Raw genomic sequence first — 15,548 nt, 5'->3', positions numbered from 1 at the left:
CAGTAGTAAGCGCAGCATAAATAAGCCATTTGGACTAGTGGTACTATCCATGTCTACCCTCGCTCCTGAATCTCATTTTCGTGGATAGATTACTGCCAATTCTATTTGTACCTTGTATTCTTTTGTCAGCTCTATTTGGCGTTGAGAGGCTTGCTCCAATGTCATTATCGTGGCCTTGGCATTTTGTTTCTGTCTCTCCAACAGAGCAGCAGCATCGTCGCGAACTCTTAAATCTTCGCGGATGTTATGCACAATGCTCCTTCTTACTTGTTGTTCTGCTTGTCCGATTATACAACGAATATTTCCGAGTGGCGGAGAAATCAAATGACTCCCGAGTCCGTCGTAGGCAAAGATCATGGTGGGATCTGCCGCCCTTTACCACCTGGACAGAGACACGAAGGCAGTATGCTATTTGTATTATTTGGCTAGGGTGGCTGTTAAGCCTCTCTATATGGAATTCCGGAAATGGTAAGCCAAATTCTCAACCTCTGCCTAAATGCCTTCTTTATTTCTTTCCTGTCTCGAATATGATTATTCGTACCGTTGCAGACCTGGTCCATTTGAAAGATAAAACTCAAGCTAATTGTCATACGTACAGACTATCTCCATCTTACCAAAGCTCTGGCACATGTAGCTCTTTCTCAGCTACCATTCCAAGTTCTCATATCTCCTCCCCTATATCTCGACACCTCAAATCCAGCATCACCGTCCACGATGTCTATCTTGACATCTACCATGCAACCAGCACTGACTCCGTATCACCGCCTTTTCGGCAGAGTGGTTTTGTCACCCTTGCTAGCTGGGCATGCCGCACTGTATCTGAACTTTTTTGCACAGTCCAGCCACCCGGACTTTAGTTCCTTGCTCACGAAACGTCTTCAAGACACGGACGTTCAGTGGGGATTTGGTGGCTTGACCCTGTTAATCATGATCCTTCTCTTTGTTCGGCCCTTGCGTGCTGCCTTTTGGGTGCAGTTGTGGCCGACGTCTTCCCCTAAGGCTAGGAGAGAGGCATTCTATTATGGACACATATCGTTGGTAGTACTGCTATGCGTTGCTGCGTATTATCATGTTGCTCAAGCACGGGTCTTCATCATTGAGGCATTGGCGGCTTCTGTGGTTAACTCCGTATGCGGCTGGGGCTTGAGATAGGGGCACTCTGATTATTTCGCGCTTATACGGCTTGGATGCCTAGAATAGTTTAATGTATAGAATAGACTGCAGCCTATTCGCCCGTAGTGGTTCTACAGACGCAGTTGTATAGTGGAATGTAGAGAACTCCACGAGCGACAAGCTAATGATACATTGCTGGTGAAGAAATGCAGCATCTTGCCGTTTGGTGAAGACTCCGTCGACAGGATCGATGCCATGGTAGATTGTATTCAAGGTCGTGATTTTTGGGACGAATATTTCATCTGGTGTTATATGTACGACTAGGCTTGTAGGGCTGTTAAAGGGTGCTATTATATCCAATGTTCTAAGGTGGATTCATGGTGCAGGTTGGCGATTTGGGGGTTCATCTTTTCGTCGAGGATATCTTTCAATCTGCGAACAATACTCTTGTCTGAACAAATGACTACTATAGTTGGGCTAAAGAATATATTGTTTCTAATAAGGGCAAGTCTGGATTCTCAGCTACGTAGAATTCATGGGTGTGGCAAGGAGTCTTGTAAGTTCACCCTAGGAACATCCTTACCGATCTAATGCTAAATGCCGGTAGTCTGAGAACGAGGCAAGGAGATATGTGTTTGATGATTACCAAGCTTGGGATGTCTACTGAAGTCGCCCAACTTCCCATATGCTCTGGGGCAATCGAACTACTCAAAGGAGCTGGAACATAACTGTCTGGGCCACAACAAGGATATTATATAAGCAGGGACGAGTTGGTCGAGTAGAAGAAGACGGTACTGGGACCAGATAGAGCGGAGAAGTGCTACAACTTGATAACACTATGGTCTAGTGCGCATGGACTCTGGGACCGAGTGTGTTTTGCTCTTAAGCCTCTCAAAATCAGCAATGACGAGAGGACCCTAAAAGTCCGATTCTTCTGGCTTTTCATGTCGTCGACATACTCTAGAGACATACTCCTGACTCTCCTCTTACCATGTCACGAACTACTGATTGAGGCCCAAAGAACACAACTCTCCGTAACTACACGACAAAAGAAGTTACTTGCTCTGGATATATACTACTGTCCAAGACGGAAGACCCTGAGCCTCTGCCACTTCCTTCTATCGACTTGCTTTGAATACAATGAATTTACCAGGGCTCTGTCATAAGCGGCGCTGCTGAAGCCCCGGACGAGGAGCCATATCCAAAGTCAGACTATGGGTGGAGCCAGCTAGATATTGAGAGAGAGGTAGAAGTAGACCAAAGTACTTCCGGAGTAGGGGAAACCGCCCGCTGACCTAGCGGCCCTCTCACAGCGAAGGCAAGGGTACGCCAGACTAATATATACTTAGACAAAGAGCTAATGTCTAGTAAAACGGGTGATCTTGTTAAGACTATTAACCATTCCGTATGGTTCATATCGGGTATTGTTTTTCCGGTCAGAAGCCGTAAAGTATTCTCCCACCTAATAACGGCAAAAAAAAAACTAAAGACTATAGATTATCTCTCTAAAGAACTCGGAAATATATATTTAATCTAGAGCCTTGAGTTCTACGGGAAATTACAACTCTTACTATAACGAGCATAAGTATTTTGATACAATAGCTAATGAGATCGGTAGCGTACCCTAGATGCCTTTACAATTGATAGAAAAGAAAGGCCTGTTGAGTATATCGAAGTGCAAAGTTAAACATTCAGCCAATGTTGGTTTTGGTCGAGTGGGAAAACAAAGAATTCCTCAGGGGCAACGGTATAAGGGCCTCTCGTTTAACAGATTCTTATTACTCTGCGATAATTTTCTTTGAATGTGCGATAAATATATTCTTTTTTTGCCAGGGTATACTTAGATGAGAAGGATCCCTATAAAGAAAGATTTGGACATAGGAAAGTTCTTCTGTCCGATTGTATACGGTTTTTAAAATACGTCTCGCTATTGAATTTGTATTCCAGGATTTTTTCCCGCTAACATTCGACAGCCTTAGCCTTGAGTAATGGACGCTTGTCCGTTGAGACCAAAAATTATATGCTAGACTGCTTGGTTAGTTCAGGGACAAGAAGGGCTACATTTAAGTATCTGGGCAAGGTTGAATCTGAGCTTGAGGGGGAAATTGGGTGGCTTGAAGCTGTTACGGGTGACCAAAACCCTACGTTTCGTCTACTACTGAGGAGATACCGTGTACCTACGAGAGTAATTGAAAAGTCGATTGTCTAACGGAGTATACAATGCCGGGATCGCTCATTTAATTTACTACCTTTGCCACACGCGCCCAACTGAGCCAAAAGTGACGCTAAGCCCGGCCTAAAACAGAAAGGTTATGAATAATATGGAGGTGTTAAGGTAGTACGGGCCAACAGGAAGGGGAAAAAAAACCCTTGATTATCTAGTAAATAGGACAAAATCGTGTATAGTCTACCTCAAGACACAGCATAATGCAAGACGACCGGCTATCATGAAGAAACCACCAGATTCCCTGGTTTACAACCTTATAATCAAAACTTGTATATGATCTACTAGTCGTAATGCATTGTCGTGATTTAAATAAGGTTGAGTTGCACTTCTCCAGGCTATGAATCTAGACCTGTGGAGTACTAGTAGAGAGCCACTTCTTGGCGCTCATCACATTAAATCATACATGTGGGGTTTCTGTTTTTGTTTGTTGACTAAGGGAAGGGTTGAACAAAGGGTTATCGGTACGGTACCATATCTTTGAACACCCCTTCTTTGCCTTCCCTTTTTTTCATACAACAGGCAACAGGCATTGACCTTGTCCTTTCTTTAGACAAACTGTGTCAATGTGTCCCCTCATTTGATTTCATGTATAGAAGACTTCCTTTCGTGGCAGAATGCGACGCCAACGCCTGATAATCTCCTTGGTAACAGTCGTCTTGGTGTGCATCTCCCTTGTCCTACTTAGAGACACCCAGTTCTCCCCGCCCTCAATCGTCACCAATGCGCCATTAGAGGCGAGCCCTTCACCATTGTCTTACACGCACTCTTCTTCGGCTGCTTTTCCAAACCCTATCGTATCCACACAATCCTCAAAGAGTCGCCAAGGATTCCATCCAAAAGATGTTCACCCCGTGGCCAGCCTCATTCAAAATGCGGAGCAAGGATTCCACCAATTGCGGTCTCGACAGTCGAAAACATTAGCCGATGCAGTTAGCGAGTATCGTCGCCGATATAATATGCATCCTCCTCCTCATTTCGATAAATGGTTCCAGTTTGCTCAAGCTAAAGGAGTCCAATTAATCGACGAATACGACACAATCTACCATTCTCTGCTGCCATTCTGGGCTCTGAAGCCTAAAACAGTACGGGAAAGAGCCCACGAGGCCTTGGGCTACGACAACGCTGTGATCGGAGTTCTCATTAGAGATGGCGAGGTAACACTCGCCGAGGGAGGCGGCGAAGGACACCAATGGCAGCGAGAGGCGACAGTTGATATGATGAAAGGCTTTGTTGAATACTTGCCTGACATGGATCTGGTCTTTAATACTCATGACGAACCCCGAGTCATTGTTCCGGGCGACGATCTCCAAAGGATGGTTAACTTTGCCAAAGATCACGCGATTCCGAAGGCTTTCCAGAAGCAATCACTGGTGAACAAATGGTCGGGAAAGCCGGCCGACTTAAACAAGGGTGACCGTATCGACGAAGTGCGCACTACACGCTTCAATCGGTTCGCACATCAACCTACCTGGACAAGCTCTCGGGCTTCCTGTCCGCTAGATAGCCCTTCGCGATCCCTTAACGAGAGCGAGCCAGACAAACTCGACGCCTACGCGTATGGTGAATTCGGGTTCATCTACAATACGACCGCTTTTTCTGATATATGTAACACGCCTTCCCTTCAATATAAATATGGATTTTTCGACAGAGCCAACGCATTCGATGTGGTACATGATTTGTTCCCGGTCTTCTCTCAGAGCAAGATCTCAAGCTTTCAGGACATCATCTACCCAAGCCCATGGTATTGGGCTGATAAGGTACCGTATGAAGAGAAAAAAGATCACGATTGGGACACAAAAATGGACAAACTATACTGGAGGGGCTCGACAACCGGAGGGTTCTCGCGAGCAGGCGGTTGGCGTCGGCAGCATCGACAAAGATTCGTCAGCAACATCAACAGTCCTAGCACTGCTAAAGTTCTATCCAAAAATGGTCACGGTCACTGGGAGCCGAAAGAAGTCAACCGCAATCCTTACCGAGACCAATACGATGTCAAATTTACCTACATTGGCCAATGCGACCCAACCGATTGTGCCGCCCAACAAGAATATTTTTCTGTGGCTGAGCCAACCGATCAGCAGCATGCTTGGGCGTACAAGTATTTGGTGGATATTGATGGGAATGCTTTTAGCGGTCGTTTTTATGCCTTTCTGCGCAGCAAAAGTTTGGTTTTCAAAATTGCTATCTTTCGTGAATGGCATGATGAATGGCTCAAACCATGGGTCCATTACATCCCCTTGAGCTTGACAGGAGATGAATATGTGGAAACTATGAGATATCTTGTCTCAGAAGACGAGGGTAAGACCGCAGCACCACGATTAGCTCAACAGGGTCGGGATTGGGCGCAAAAATCCTTGCGCAGTGACGATCTGGAGGTCTGGCTTTTTAGGCTCATGCTAGAGTGAGTTCTTATCCCCGCTTGATTAGACAATTGCTAACCTTGGCTGGATAGATACGGGCGTCTGGTTGACGACAATAGGGAAAACCTGGGTTTTTCCCTCTAGGTCAATCTTTTTTCATCATGTATGTCACTAACGTATGTATGGCTCTCTCGGTCTGCTTTTCTGTTTTGTCTTTACTTTTTTCAATTTTTTCTTTCCCTCTTTCTGGCTTATGCTTACGACTACTTGATGCCTTGTACAATACCCATGTCTACATTATTTTCGAATTTGTATGGATGGATTTAATAGGAGTGAACCTGGCTTTTTTTTCACTTATTCACTTATTCACTTTTTTTTTACTCTCTCTTTCAAAAGATGATATCTACTATCACGACATTTTGATGGGCTATCTTGAGAAGATTATTTCCCGTTCCTATCGCCATGGCAACAGAAATGAGTCTCCATGCAGCCCTGGAGCTACCGAACGTGCACATGGACTGAAGAAGTACCGTAGATGTGTCCAATAATTGAGTATCAATGCACGTTCCGATATATTTTCCAAGCAAAAGCACATTCCAACATACAGGGTTAGAGATCTAGTTTTTGTGGGGAGAAGTAGTTATGCAGCGCTTTAACAGCGCCTATGATGTCAGTCAACCATCTGTAAATGAAATTAGATAGGCTTTAAATACAGTTCACAGTTATCTGAGCCCGTATTCAAGAGAAAGACACTAGTAACTAGTAGTCTTGCAGGAATTAGGTAGGGGAGCCTGCCTGAACAGTCAGGCCAGGTATTAGAATCACATGCGCTGGGTGGGCTCCACCAAGTCCAACCACTAAGTGTAAGCCTCCCGTCCGGCAAGCCACAAAGCTAATATATAGAGAGCTACCCAGAGGTGGCGGAAAACTACTCCCATCTTTTCAGAAATTATTCTGAGCTTCACAATGCACAGAGTCTCCATTTATAAGAGTACCTCTTCTAAAGACATTTGACCTTCTGAGCGTAGGACCGAAGTTTGTTGTTGTTGTTGTTGTTTGTCCCATTGACCCTGAACGTCAGATTCTTGCCTTTGTGTAAGAAATATACCCAACATGGCGAATCCATTGTTCCGCATATTGAGGCCTGTTGCGGTTTTTGCCTACGGGCTCTTTACTCTGATTCTCTATGGATTTACTGCTATACAGAAAGGGTACTTTTTTAGAAAGTCGACTGAGAAAGAGAACCTGGAGCTGGAGCTGGGTATGTACCGGCACTTTGTTCGCCGCATGTCTTTTGAAGTCGATTGTATCGCCCATTAAAGCACGACTTTAACTAACTTGCGAATCCATCTACTAGCTCGTGACCGCTTCTGGAACGTCTCGAAGACTTACGCCGGCCTTTCTCACCATTTTATTACCTTACGGAACGGCTTCAAGTTTCATTATGTTTGCAGCGAGGTACCCGGAGCACCTGCAGCCTCCAATACCAAAAAACCATTGATTATCTTTATTCATGGCTTCCCTGATAGTTGGGCAGTGTGGAGATATCTCCTAAAGTCAGAAACTTTACAGGAGGCGGCCACCCTGGTTGCTGTTGACTTACCCGGCTACGGTGGTAGTGATAGCCTTGAGGAATACTCGGGCACGAACGTGATGGAGAGCCTGGCAGGATTTGTCATCGCCATCAGGGCTAAGTACGGAATTGATAACGAAGCCGGCATACGTCAAAGAAGGACGGTTATTGTCGGACATGATTGGGGTTGCGTGCTTTCCATGCGTCTTGCCGCTGAGGCTCCTCAGTTGGCGGATCGATTTATCTTGAGTAACGGACCCATGGTATGCGTATCTGTTGAACGATATTAAGACTTACCGTGAGACTAACATGATCTGCAGCCTAGCATGGTTGCCTCCAACGTTCGTCGATCACTATCTTCGTCGCTCAAAATGTTCAAAACGTCCCTGCGTTCCCCAATTAAGTTCCGCTCGACAATTTTCAAGGCAGTCAAATCATTAAAGCCGGTCTTACGTCAGTTGGGTCTTTCGGGGTACATCTTTGTTATGCAACTTCCCATGCCCTTCGTTGAGTACCTTGGCACGGGTGGCAACTACTCTTTCTTAAAACTGGCCCATAAAAGGTCTTATGGGAACTCGCCATTCACCCTTGAAGATGCTGCTGAATGTATGGCAAGCACCTTGGGCCCGTCGGTTGAGGAGTGCAAGACGCACACGCCCCATGGCGAGGGATACCCTGCTTCGGTGGCAAAGGAGCGCGCCCTTTCCAATTTCCAGCATATGGCCCGTTACTACCGGGAAAAGGCGGCTACCTCGCGCTGGCAGAAATCTATCGAGACAATTGCCGATCTGCACAGCATCTCGGGAGGAAATGAGCTCCATCGAGCTAGTAGCGGGGCCGGACTGTTTGATGATGGACCGACCGGTGTCCTGAAAGCTAATTCGACCATTATTTGGGGCAAAGCAGATATCGCTTTGGATCCACAATTGTGCTTGAATGGGTTCTCGGATTATCTTGTCCGTAATAGTCAAGTTGTTGAGCTCCCCCGGTCTGGGCACTTCACTCCACTGGAACGTGAGAGCCGTGCTGCATTGAGGAGAGCAGTTGAATGGGCTGCAAAGGGTGAAACAGAGGATATCGGAGCTGCCATTCAGAGAGATTACCCGGACGCTGTAGTAACGGTTCGGAAGTGAGGCGGGCCTCCCCCTTGACTTGGGACCGGGGCATTAATCGCATTCGATGTTTGCTGTGTGTTTGCGCCTTCCTTCTCCTTTGTGTTACTAGGTAGACGCTCAGGGAGTAAGTAACAAATAAGTCTGTTTATGGTGGAAATACCGAGGGTTTGTTGGGATATAATTATAATTCGACCCTGCAAACTACATTCCTAGTAATCAAAACACGGGATCTGAGCGCCCGTGGCACGGGGTTCTCGACCATTCCTTTCGATCATTCACTTCCAGCCTCCAGCTTATTATTATTTTGGAGCATCTCCGCTTTCCCCTCATTGTCTGATTTTATTCAGAAAAAAGAATTCAAACAACAGATCGGGAGTGCGTTATACAGCTCTAACATCTAACTACTCGTTTTTATACCTTTATCCATTGGTCACAATGGAACAATTATAATCGCTGCTGACGGGATGCCGTTCCTGCAAAAACCCACATCCGATTCATCATCATACAAAGGTCTCTCCTGTTGGCGTATTTCGGTGGGCGGGGTTAGATACCCCTAACGTCACCTGCCTAAGAGGGGGCTCATAAATTAATAACACAAACCTGCGTTTGCTGCTTGACTTATTTATCTCTACTAGTTTTCCACCTGAAACAACCTTTCAATTATCGACGGGATGGCTAACGAAGAGGGTGCCGTTTATTGCACTGTACGTTCGTACCTCTTTCTTATACTCAAGGAGCTGTCGCCTCTAACGTCAATCGCAGCTTCTGTTGAGCGATCACTATCTTCCCGGTAAAATTATGATCTCTCGGCGACTGTGCTTTTGCCCCGTATAATCGATTTATTAATTGACCCCAGGCGCTGTCGTACTCGCTCATTCTTTACGCGACAATGGGACGAAAGCTAAACTGGCTGCTCTCTATACACCTGATACCCTACAGCCAGCCACAATTCGGGAGCTTCAGGTATGACTTCTGTTCCTTTGCTCAGACACCAAGTTTCTGCTGCCAATGTGTTGACTGGGGCCATCTAGACTGTATACGATGAGCTCATCCCCGTCCATCCAACCACGAATAGCACACCGGCGAATCTCTGGCTTATGGAGCGTCCGGACCTCATAGCTACATTTACCAAGATTGAGCTTTGGAAGCAAACGCAATTCAAGCGGATAGTGTATATCGATTGCGATGTTGTGGCTGTCAGGGCCCCTGATGAGCTCTTGACTTTAGAGGTAGACTTTGCGGCAGCTCCAGATGTGGGCTGGCCGGATTGCTTCAACAGTGGTGTAATGGTTCTTCAACCCAATTTGCAAGATTATTTTGCTCTTAAAGCGCTCGCTGAGAGAGGCATTAGCTTTGACGGCGCAGATCAAGGGCTGCTAAACATGCATTTTCGAGACTGGCATAGGCTGAGTTTCACGTACAACTGCACACCCAGCGCAAACTATCAATACATTCCTGCCTACAAACATTTCCAGAGTACAATCAATCTGGTTCATTTCATCGGAGCTCAGAAGCCGTGGAATATGCCAAGGCAGGTGTCCCCGACTGAATCGCCATACAACCAGTTATTGGGAAGGTGGTGGGCTATTTACGATAGGCATTACCGTCACGCCACTACTGTAAGCGTCCCCTTCCCCTGAGGGATTAGTTATGGGCTGTGGTGAAGCTGGTCTGATGGCATTTTAGAGACCCGCGAACAATTGGAGCAATGCACCTGTCGCGCCGCAGAGTGACTTTCAAGGCCATCGGGAAGAATCCTTACCAGTGTCATTACCTACGCAATCCTCTTACTCTACCTCGCAAAAGCAGGCACCGCAGATTCCTTACGAGCAACCATTGGGCATACACACAGGAATATCATTCGAGTATCCGTCCGTGTCACATGAGTTGCCTAAGGATGACGGGTCAAGTACGCGTGAGCCTTCTCAAGCACAGTCTTTCCAGGGAGCAGAAATTACGCCTGGGCCTGTAGTAATACCAGCCATGGCAGAGCTGTCTGGCCAGAAGGAACCTGACGGTAACCGGAGCGTGCAAGTACCGGTGTTAAGTGTTGTCCCGCAATATGTCCGTGGAGAAGAGCATATCTCAACGTACATTCAGCGAGATCCTGACGAGGAACCAACTAACGTCTATGCTGAACAGCCTTTCGGGGTACAAATCAGTACGCCAGATATCTCAGCAGCTCCTTCAGATGTCGAATGCTCCCCAGTTTACCAACACCCTGGGGAACCGCTGCATGAAGCTATTGAACAGTCACATGCACTCCCACTAAGCCCTGAAACCCAGACGTTTGAAGCTCCCCGGACACAGTGGGACCCAGCTCGGTGAGTCACGTTGACAAACAATGTATGAAGAATAGCCGAAGCTTATTCTACCTAGGGAACCCCCACCTCTAAATACTAAGCCTGAGGGTATTGCTCTGGAGACAAAGACATATACCATGTCAGAGGACAAGGAACTTTTCAAGCCCCCTCCATTTTACCCAGAAGCCCCTAAGAACATGTACTATGAGATACCCAGCGCCAAACCAGAACCAGAGAGAATCAGCCAGATATTTCCCTGGGAAATTCATGCCCCCAAGCCAACTCGGGTTTTCCTGGATGATGACCAGAGCTCGATTTCTTTGCCTGGCCCCATAGCCTCCACAGACTCAGCAAAGGAAACGCCCACGCAGCTTATGGAATACATATCATCTTGGACATCCGACAAGCCATCCGAGTCATGGGACAGCTACTCCAGGTCAAACGCCTGGGATGATGTTCCAGAAATACAAAGATACATCCAATCTATCCAACAATCCCGAAGGGCCAAAGTTCAGGTAATCCGAGGCGGGGATGGCCTCTCGGACCAGAGAACACCTGGCCCAGAACCCAGTATGCGATTAACCGACTTCCCCAGCGAACAAGAACGGCCCAGTCTTCCCGTAACTCCAGCACCTATCAGGAGACTACTACCTTCTTCTGACTTCCTAGGCGAGGGATCCACCTCGGGACAGCTACCCATCGCCGAGGGCGTACCAAACCAAGAAGAATGGGTGGGTGTCACGGCTGATGTGTTTTTACATATCCTTCGAGTGGCATACTTATACTGGTACTTCACAGAACCCGTCAATAGGCCTCGAAGAACTTCAGCGGCTCCGCTCTGAAGTTCTGGAAAATCCGGATCTACTTCTCGAGCGGATTGCGAGAGCTGCGACGGAGCGCAAGCGTAGGGATCCGTAGGGAACAAAGTTGACTCCTTCCCTCACTTCTCTGTCTTCTTTTCTTGGGTGCCTCCTCTCTATTGCATTCATTTGCTACTTCCACTGTATATCCCGGCTGTACAGTATGTTTTCCATATGCATTCCCCTTTTTGTGCAGCGTGTATGAAGATTGGGTTACCTACTTTTCTGTTAAGCATTTTTGATTTAGGTAAGCAAGCACGCGTTGGCTAGCAATAACAAGCGATTGCGTAGCTTAGCATGATTATTGTCCGCATTAGCTGCAAACAATCGAATGGAAACCTCATATTCATTTTTGTATTCTGCAATTAGCATCCTAAAGGGTATAAGAATGAGATACTCAAAAGCACGACTATGCTAAGCGGGGTATTTACTAGACTATAGTACAAAAAGAACGAAAAGAATAAATAATAACAAACAACAAACAGAACCCCAGGAGCCACATATTACTGTGTTCGCAAAGCCGAGCACCGCTCGCCTCTAATAGAGTAGTAGTTAGTCTGTTTGATATGGCTCGCCTTCCCCGTCCTCTCATCAAAAACGCTGAAACCATACGCGGCAGCATTAGGCGGCGTATAAACTAAACAACCAATCAGTAAAAGCACACGCATTCACTTGTATCCCAGCAAAAGACCAAAAAAAGGGAAGTAAAGCAAACAAACACCTACGATGCAAGGAAACGGCAACATTGTCCGGATCCGTGTTAGATATTTTATGCAGGCCCAGCTGGTCACTATTAGCTTTAAAACCCATGCATTAGAATACAATAATATGGACAAACCTCGTCAGACATATACGTAACCTGGTTCTTGGTGTAGGTTGTTTCCTGCATAAACTGCAACGGAGACGCCTGCCCAAGCTCGAGTTTATGTTGATTGGGCCATGAATATCGCGTCTCGCGGAGAGAGCCTTTTAGGACCTGTGCGGTGGATTAGCTTACCCACGGCACCTAACACCCACGGCCCTATGCAAAGATAGGGAAGAGTAATAAGGGGGAACCAATACCTTCATAACACAATGCGCCTTCGCATGATCATGGATCGCGCTTCCCTTTCCGGGGCTCCAGACTAGGATAAGCTGGGTAGAAATAGAAGTATATCAGCACGTGAGCGGATACCCATTTTCGTCGTTATGCATGAGGGGGTTGCATGTGACTGATCTATACATGAAACTTTGCATAGACCTGTTTCCTCGGAGGGAGAAGGAGGGAAACATTACTCACCAGATTGCTCTTCCCGTTGCCTTTGTCGATCAGATTCCTCGTGTAGGTCTTGTTGAGATCGGGTAGGGCGAACGGCTCCCATTCATCGGGATTGGAGATATATCGTTCCATCAGACGGCGGATCTCGAACGGGTCGACATCATCGGAGTCCAGGCCCGAGCTCGGACCCAGGGCTGCACTAAGGTCCTGTACTAGTTGTTCGAAGGTGTTGCTTGGTTGGTTGTTTTCTGGGATGTGTTGGAGGTAGGGCATTTTTCTTCTTCTTTTAGCCCCTATAGCTTAGTTTGTATGTGGCGTTTGTTTGTCGGGTTATTGGTGAGAGTGTGTGGTTTGGTAAGTATAGCAACTGGTTGGGGATGAGGTCTTTGAAGAATGCTTCTAAAAGAAAGAGGACTTATAGTCACAATCAAAGAAAGGTTGCACGGGGAATAACTATGGATAAAACCAAGGAAATCAGTATCTTCCAATGCCAGGTATATAGAACAACAATAATAGACCCTCTTTCAATCAATGATCCAAAGCTATGTCCCAAGCAGGAACATACTTTGTTTGCTCTTGCCACCCGACGATAAGCGTGGACGCCATGTTTCTGCCTGAGGCTAAAAGTCCCGCCATGTGATCAGTCAGTGATCGCCTCGTTCTTCTCCGCCTGACAAACGGGCGAATGAAGTGGCGGCCACACTTTCAAAGATTGAAGTCTCCGCAAAACACCAGTGCAAAACGAGGTTACGATCACCTTAGAGCTTCACCACAGCGCGGGATAGAAGCTAGGACGTGTATTAGAGCACGGTCTTTTTGTGGTTTATTTTTTATTGTATTTGGATATATTGTGCCTTGTGCGAGGGGTAAAACTTGTATCAACCCGCCAAAATGTCGACCACAGTTGAGAAGGTTGGATCCTGCCCATAGTCTCTTTAAAATCAATTAGCACTGTTCTTCGGACAATTACAGAATATGATACTGACTAGTCATGCGTCAATGTAGATCAAGCAAATCGAAGATGAGGTTCGTGTCAAAGATTATATGCGATACTCGCCGCCAGGGTACCGGACTGACCGATAATTCAGATGGCCCGGACGCAGAAGAATAAGGCTACGGCCTTCCATATTGGTATGCGCAAGGACAAATGCTAGATGGGTTCGCATAGGGACTGACGGGTCTTGTAGGGCAATTGAAAGCTAAGCTTGCAAAGCTGAAGCGTGAACTTTTGACCCCAACCGGCGGTGGCGGTGGTGGCGGCGGTGGTAAGTACTTTTGGTGTCATGTGTCTATCCGATATGGAGCACTTGGTTAATTCGGGGGAAATCAGCTGGTTTCGATGTTGCTCGTACCGGTGTCGCTAGTGTGTATGTGTTGGAGACGACCCTACCAGAGTGACGATGATACTGACTCGGAACAGTGGTTTCATTGGTTTTCCTTCCGTTGGAAAGAGTACCTTGATGAGCAGGTTAACAGGCCAACACTCCGAAGGTATGTGCGGTTGGTTTGATTCAGTAATGCTAAGTACTGATGATTTCTTTTCACCCCTGTCACAGCTGCGGCCTACGAGTTCACAACCCTGACAACCGTGCCTGGACAGGTTTTGTACAACGGTGCTAAGATTCAGATTCTGGATCTTCCTGGTATTATTCAAGGTGCCAAAGACGGCAAAGGTCGTGGTCGACAGGTTATTGCTGTGGCGAAGACTTGCAACCTTATTTTCATTGTGCTTGATGTCAACAAGCCGCTTGTCGATAAGAAGGTCATTGAAAATGAATTGGAAGGTTTCGGAATCAGAATCAATAAGAAGCCTCCTAATATCGTCTTCAAGAAGAAGGACAAGGGTGGTCTTGCGATTACTAGCACTGTTCCATTGACGCATATTGACCACGATGTAGGTTCCTATCACGTCCACGGTTTGAAAAGAAGCCATCACTGACGTATAATACTAATTGCTGCTTCTAGGAAATTAAAGCTGTCATGAGCGAATACAGGATCTCGTCTGCAGATATCTCTATCAGATGTGATGCGACAATCGACGACATTATTGATGTCCTTGAGGCAAAGAGTCGGGCTTACATTCCCGTCGTATATGCTCTGAACAAGATTGATGCTATCACAATCGAGGAGCTGGACCTTCTTTACCGTATTCCCAACGCCTGCCCCATCAGTTCCGAGCATGGCTGGAATGTTGATGAACTGCTGGAGATGATGTGGGACAAGCTCAGCCTCAAACGAATTTACACTAAGCCCAAGGGCAAGGCACCCGATTACACTGCTCCTGTTGTGCTGAGAGCCAATGCATGCACTGTTGAGGATTTCGTATGTATTCCCCCCCCCCACCTTGCAAAAGCAAAAAGCGCAAGACAGTTAGTTTCCTGACCCGTATCCAGTGTAACGCGATTCACCGAACGATCAAGGACCAGTTCAAGCAAGCTATTGTCTATGGTCGCTCCGTTAAGCACCAGCCGCAGCGTGTGGGTCTGACGCACGAGCTCGCCGATGAGGATATTGGTCCGTAAACCACCAACCCCTGAACATCATAAGGAGCTTCCAAGCTAACGCGGTGACTGCAGTGACCATTGTGAAGCGGTAAACAGCTTCAATCAATCAAGGTTCTTGAGACGCGTAAAAGCGGAGAACTCGGTGGCGAATCGTCACGAGAAGATAAACGGGTTGTGGTAGAAGTGTTTCGCTAAGTATCCATGTCCAAGAGGCCCAGCCCTTGGAACAGCTTCC

At 46.8% G+C, this 15,548-nt stretch overlaps 4 protein-coding genes across 4 annotated transcripts; 3 read left to right on the top strand and 1 right to left on the bottom strand.

The window, feature by feature from the left end:
- Nucleotides 1–58: 58 nt before the first annotated feature.
- On the top strand, nucleotides 59–1,382 carry BDW43DRAFT_268249 (putative metalloreductase Fre8; the record flags this gene model as incomplete). Its single annotated transcript, XM_032041099.1, has 2 exons — nucleotides 59–468; nucleotides 599–1,382. Coding segments are annotated over exons 1-2 (859 nt in total), but the record flags the coding sequence as incomplete, so codon positions are not given.
- Nucleotides 1,383–3,954: 2,572 nt separating this feature from the next.
- On the top strand, nucleotides 3,955–11,609 carry BDW43DRAFT_298423 (putative capsule-associated protein CAP1; the record flags this gene model as incomplete). The annotated part of the gene is made up of 7 exons (XM_032044548.1): nucleotides 3,955–5,638; nucleotides 7,058–7,536; nucleotides 7,594–8,394; nucleotides 9,420–10,007; nucleotides 10,075–10,712; nucleotides 10,768–11,440; nucleotides 11,490–11,609. 7 exons carry the CDS (start codon nucleotides 3,955–3,957, stop codon nucleotides 11,607–11,609), a joined length of 4,983 nt encoding a protein of 1,660 aa, XP_031903181.1.
- Nucleotides 11,610–11,905: 296 nt separating this feature from the next.
- BDW43DRAFT_253341 (putative cysteine dioxygenase Cdo1) lies at nucleotides 11,906–13,288 on the bottom strand. Its single transcript, XM_032039843.1, has 5 exons — nucleotides 12,831–13,288; nucleotides 12,614–12,685; nucleotides 12,390–12,527; nucleotides 12,277–12,334; nucleotides 11,906–12,188 (listed from the first exon to the last, which is right to left on the bottom strand). The coding sequence occupies exons 1-5, from the start codon at nucleotides 13,080–13,082 to the stop codon at nucleotides 12,055–12,057; spliced, it is 654 nt and encodes a 217-aa protein (XP_031903180.1). The 5' UTR covers nucleotides 13,083–13,288; the 3' UTR covers nucleotides 11,906–12,054.
- Nucleotides 13,289–13,391: 103 nt separating this feature from the next.
- On the top strand, nucleotides 13,392–15,548 carry BDW43DRAFT_253295 (GTP-binding protein RBG1). Its single transcript, XM_032039842.1, has 10 exons — nucleotides 13,392–13,721; nucleotides 13,815–13,835; nucleotides 13,898–13,940; nucleotides 13,997–14,074; nucleotides 14,140–14,176; nucleotides 14,230–14,300; nucleotides 14,366–14,703; nucleotides 14,775–15,131; nucleotides 15,203–15,323; nucleotides 15,386–15,548. The coding sequence occupies exons 1-10, from the start codon at nucleotides 13,701–13,703 to the stop codon at nucleotides 15,403–15,405; spliced, it is 1,107 nt and encodes a 368-aa protein (XP_031903179.1). The 5' UTR covers nucleotides 13,392–13,700; the 3' UTR covers nucleotides 15,406–15,548.

Source organism: Aspergillus alliaceus (assembly GCF_009176365.1).
Source record: "Aspergillus alliaceus strain CBS 536.65 unplaced genomic scaffold BDW43scaffold_9, whole genome shotgun sequence".
NCBI classification, from domain to species: Eukaryota; Fungi; Ascomycota; class Eurotiomycetes; order Eurotiales; family Aspergillaceae; genus Aspergillus; species Aspergillus alliaceus.
This window is presented reverse-complemented; position numbering and strand designations above follow the sequence as displayed.

Coding starts and splice junctions, on each gene's coding strand:
- BDW43DRAFT_253341 (XM_032039843.1), bottom strand. CDS start 13,082: ATGCCCTACCTCCAACACATCCCAGAAAACAACCAACCAAGCAACACC. Junction 12,686..12,830: donor GCAACGGGAAGAGCAATCTG/GTGAGTAATGTT, acceptor ATTTCTACCCAG/CTTATCCTAGTCTGGAGCCC. Junction 12,189..12,276: donor TGTTGCCGTTTCCTTGCATC/GTAGGTGTTTGT, acceptor TTGGTTGTTTAG/TTTATACGCCGCCTAATGCT.
- BDW43DRAFT_253295 (XM_032039842.1), top strand. CDS start 13,701: ATGTCGACCACAGTTGAGAAG. Junction 14,301..14,365: donor AACAGGCCAACACTCCGAAG/GTATGTGCGGTT, acceptor CCCCTGTCACAG/CTGCGGCCTACGAGTTCACA. Junction 14,704..14,774: donor TGACGCATATTGACCACGAT/GTAGGTTCCTAT, acceptor TGCTGCTTCTAG/GAAATTAAAGCTGTCATGAG.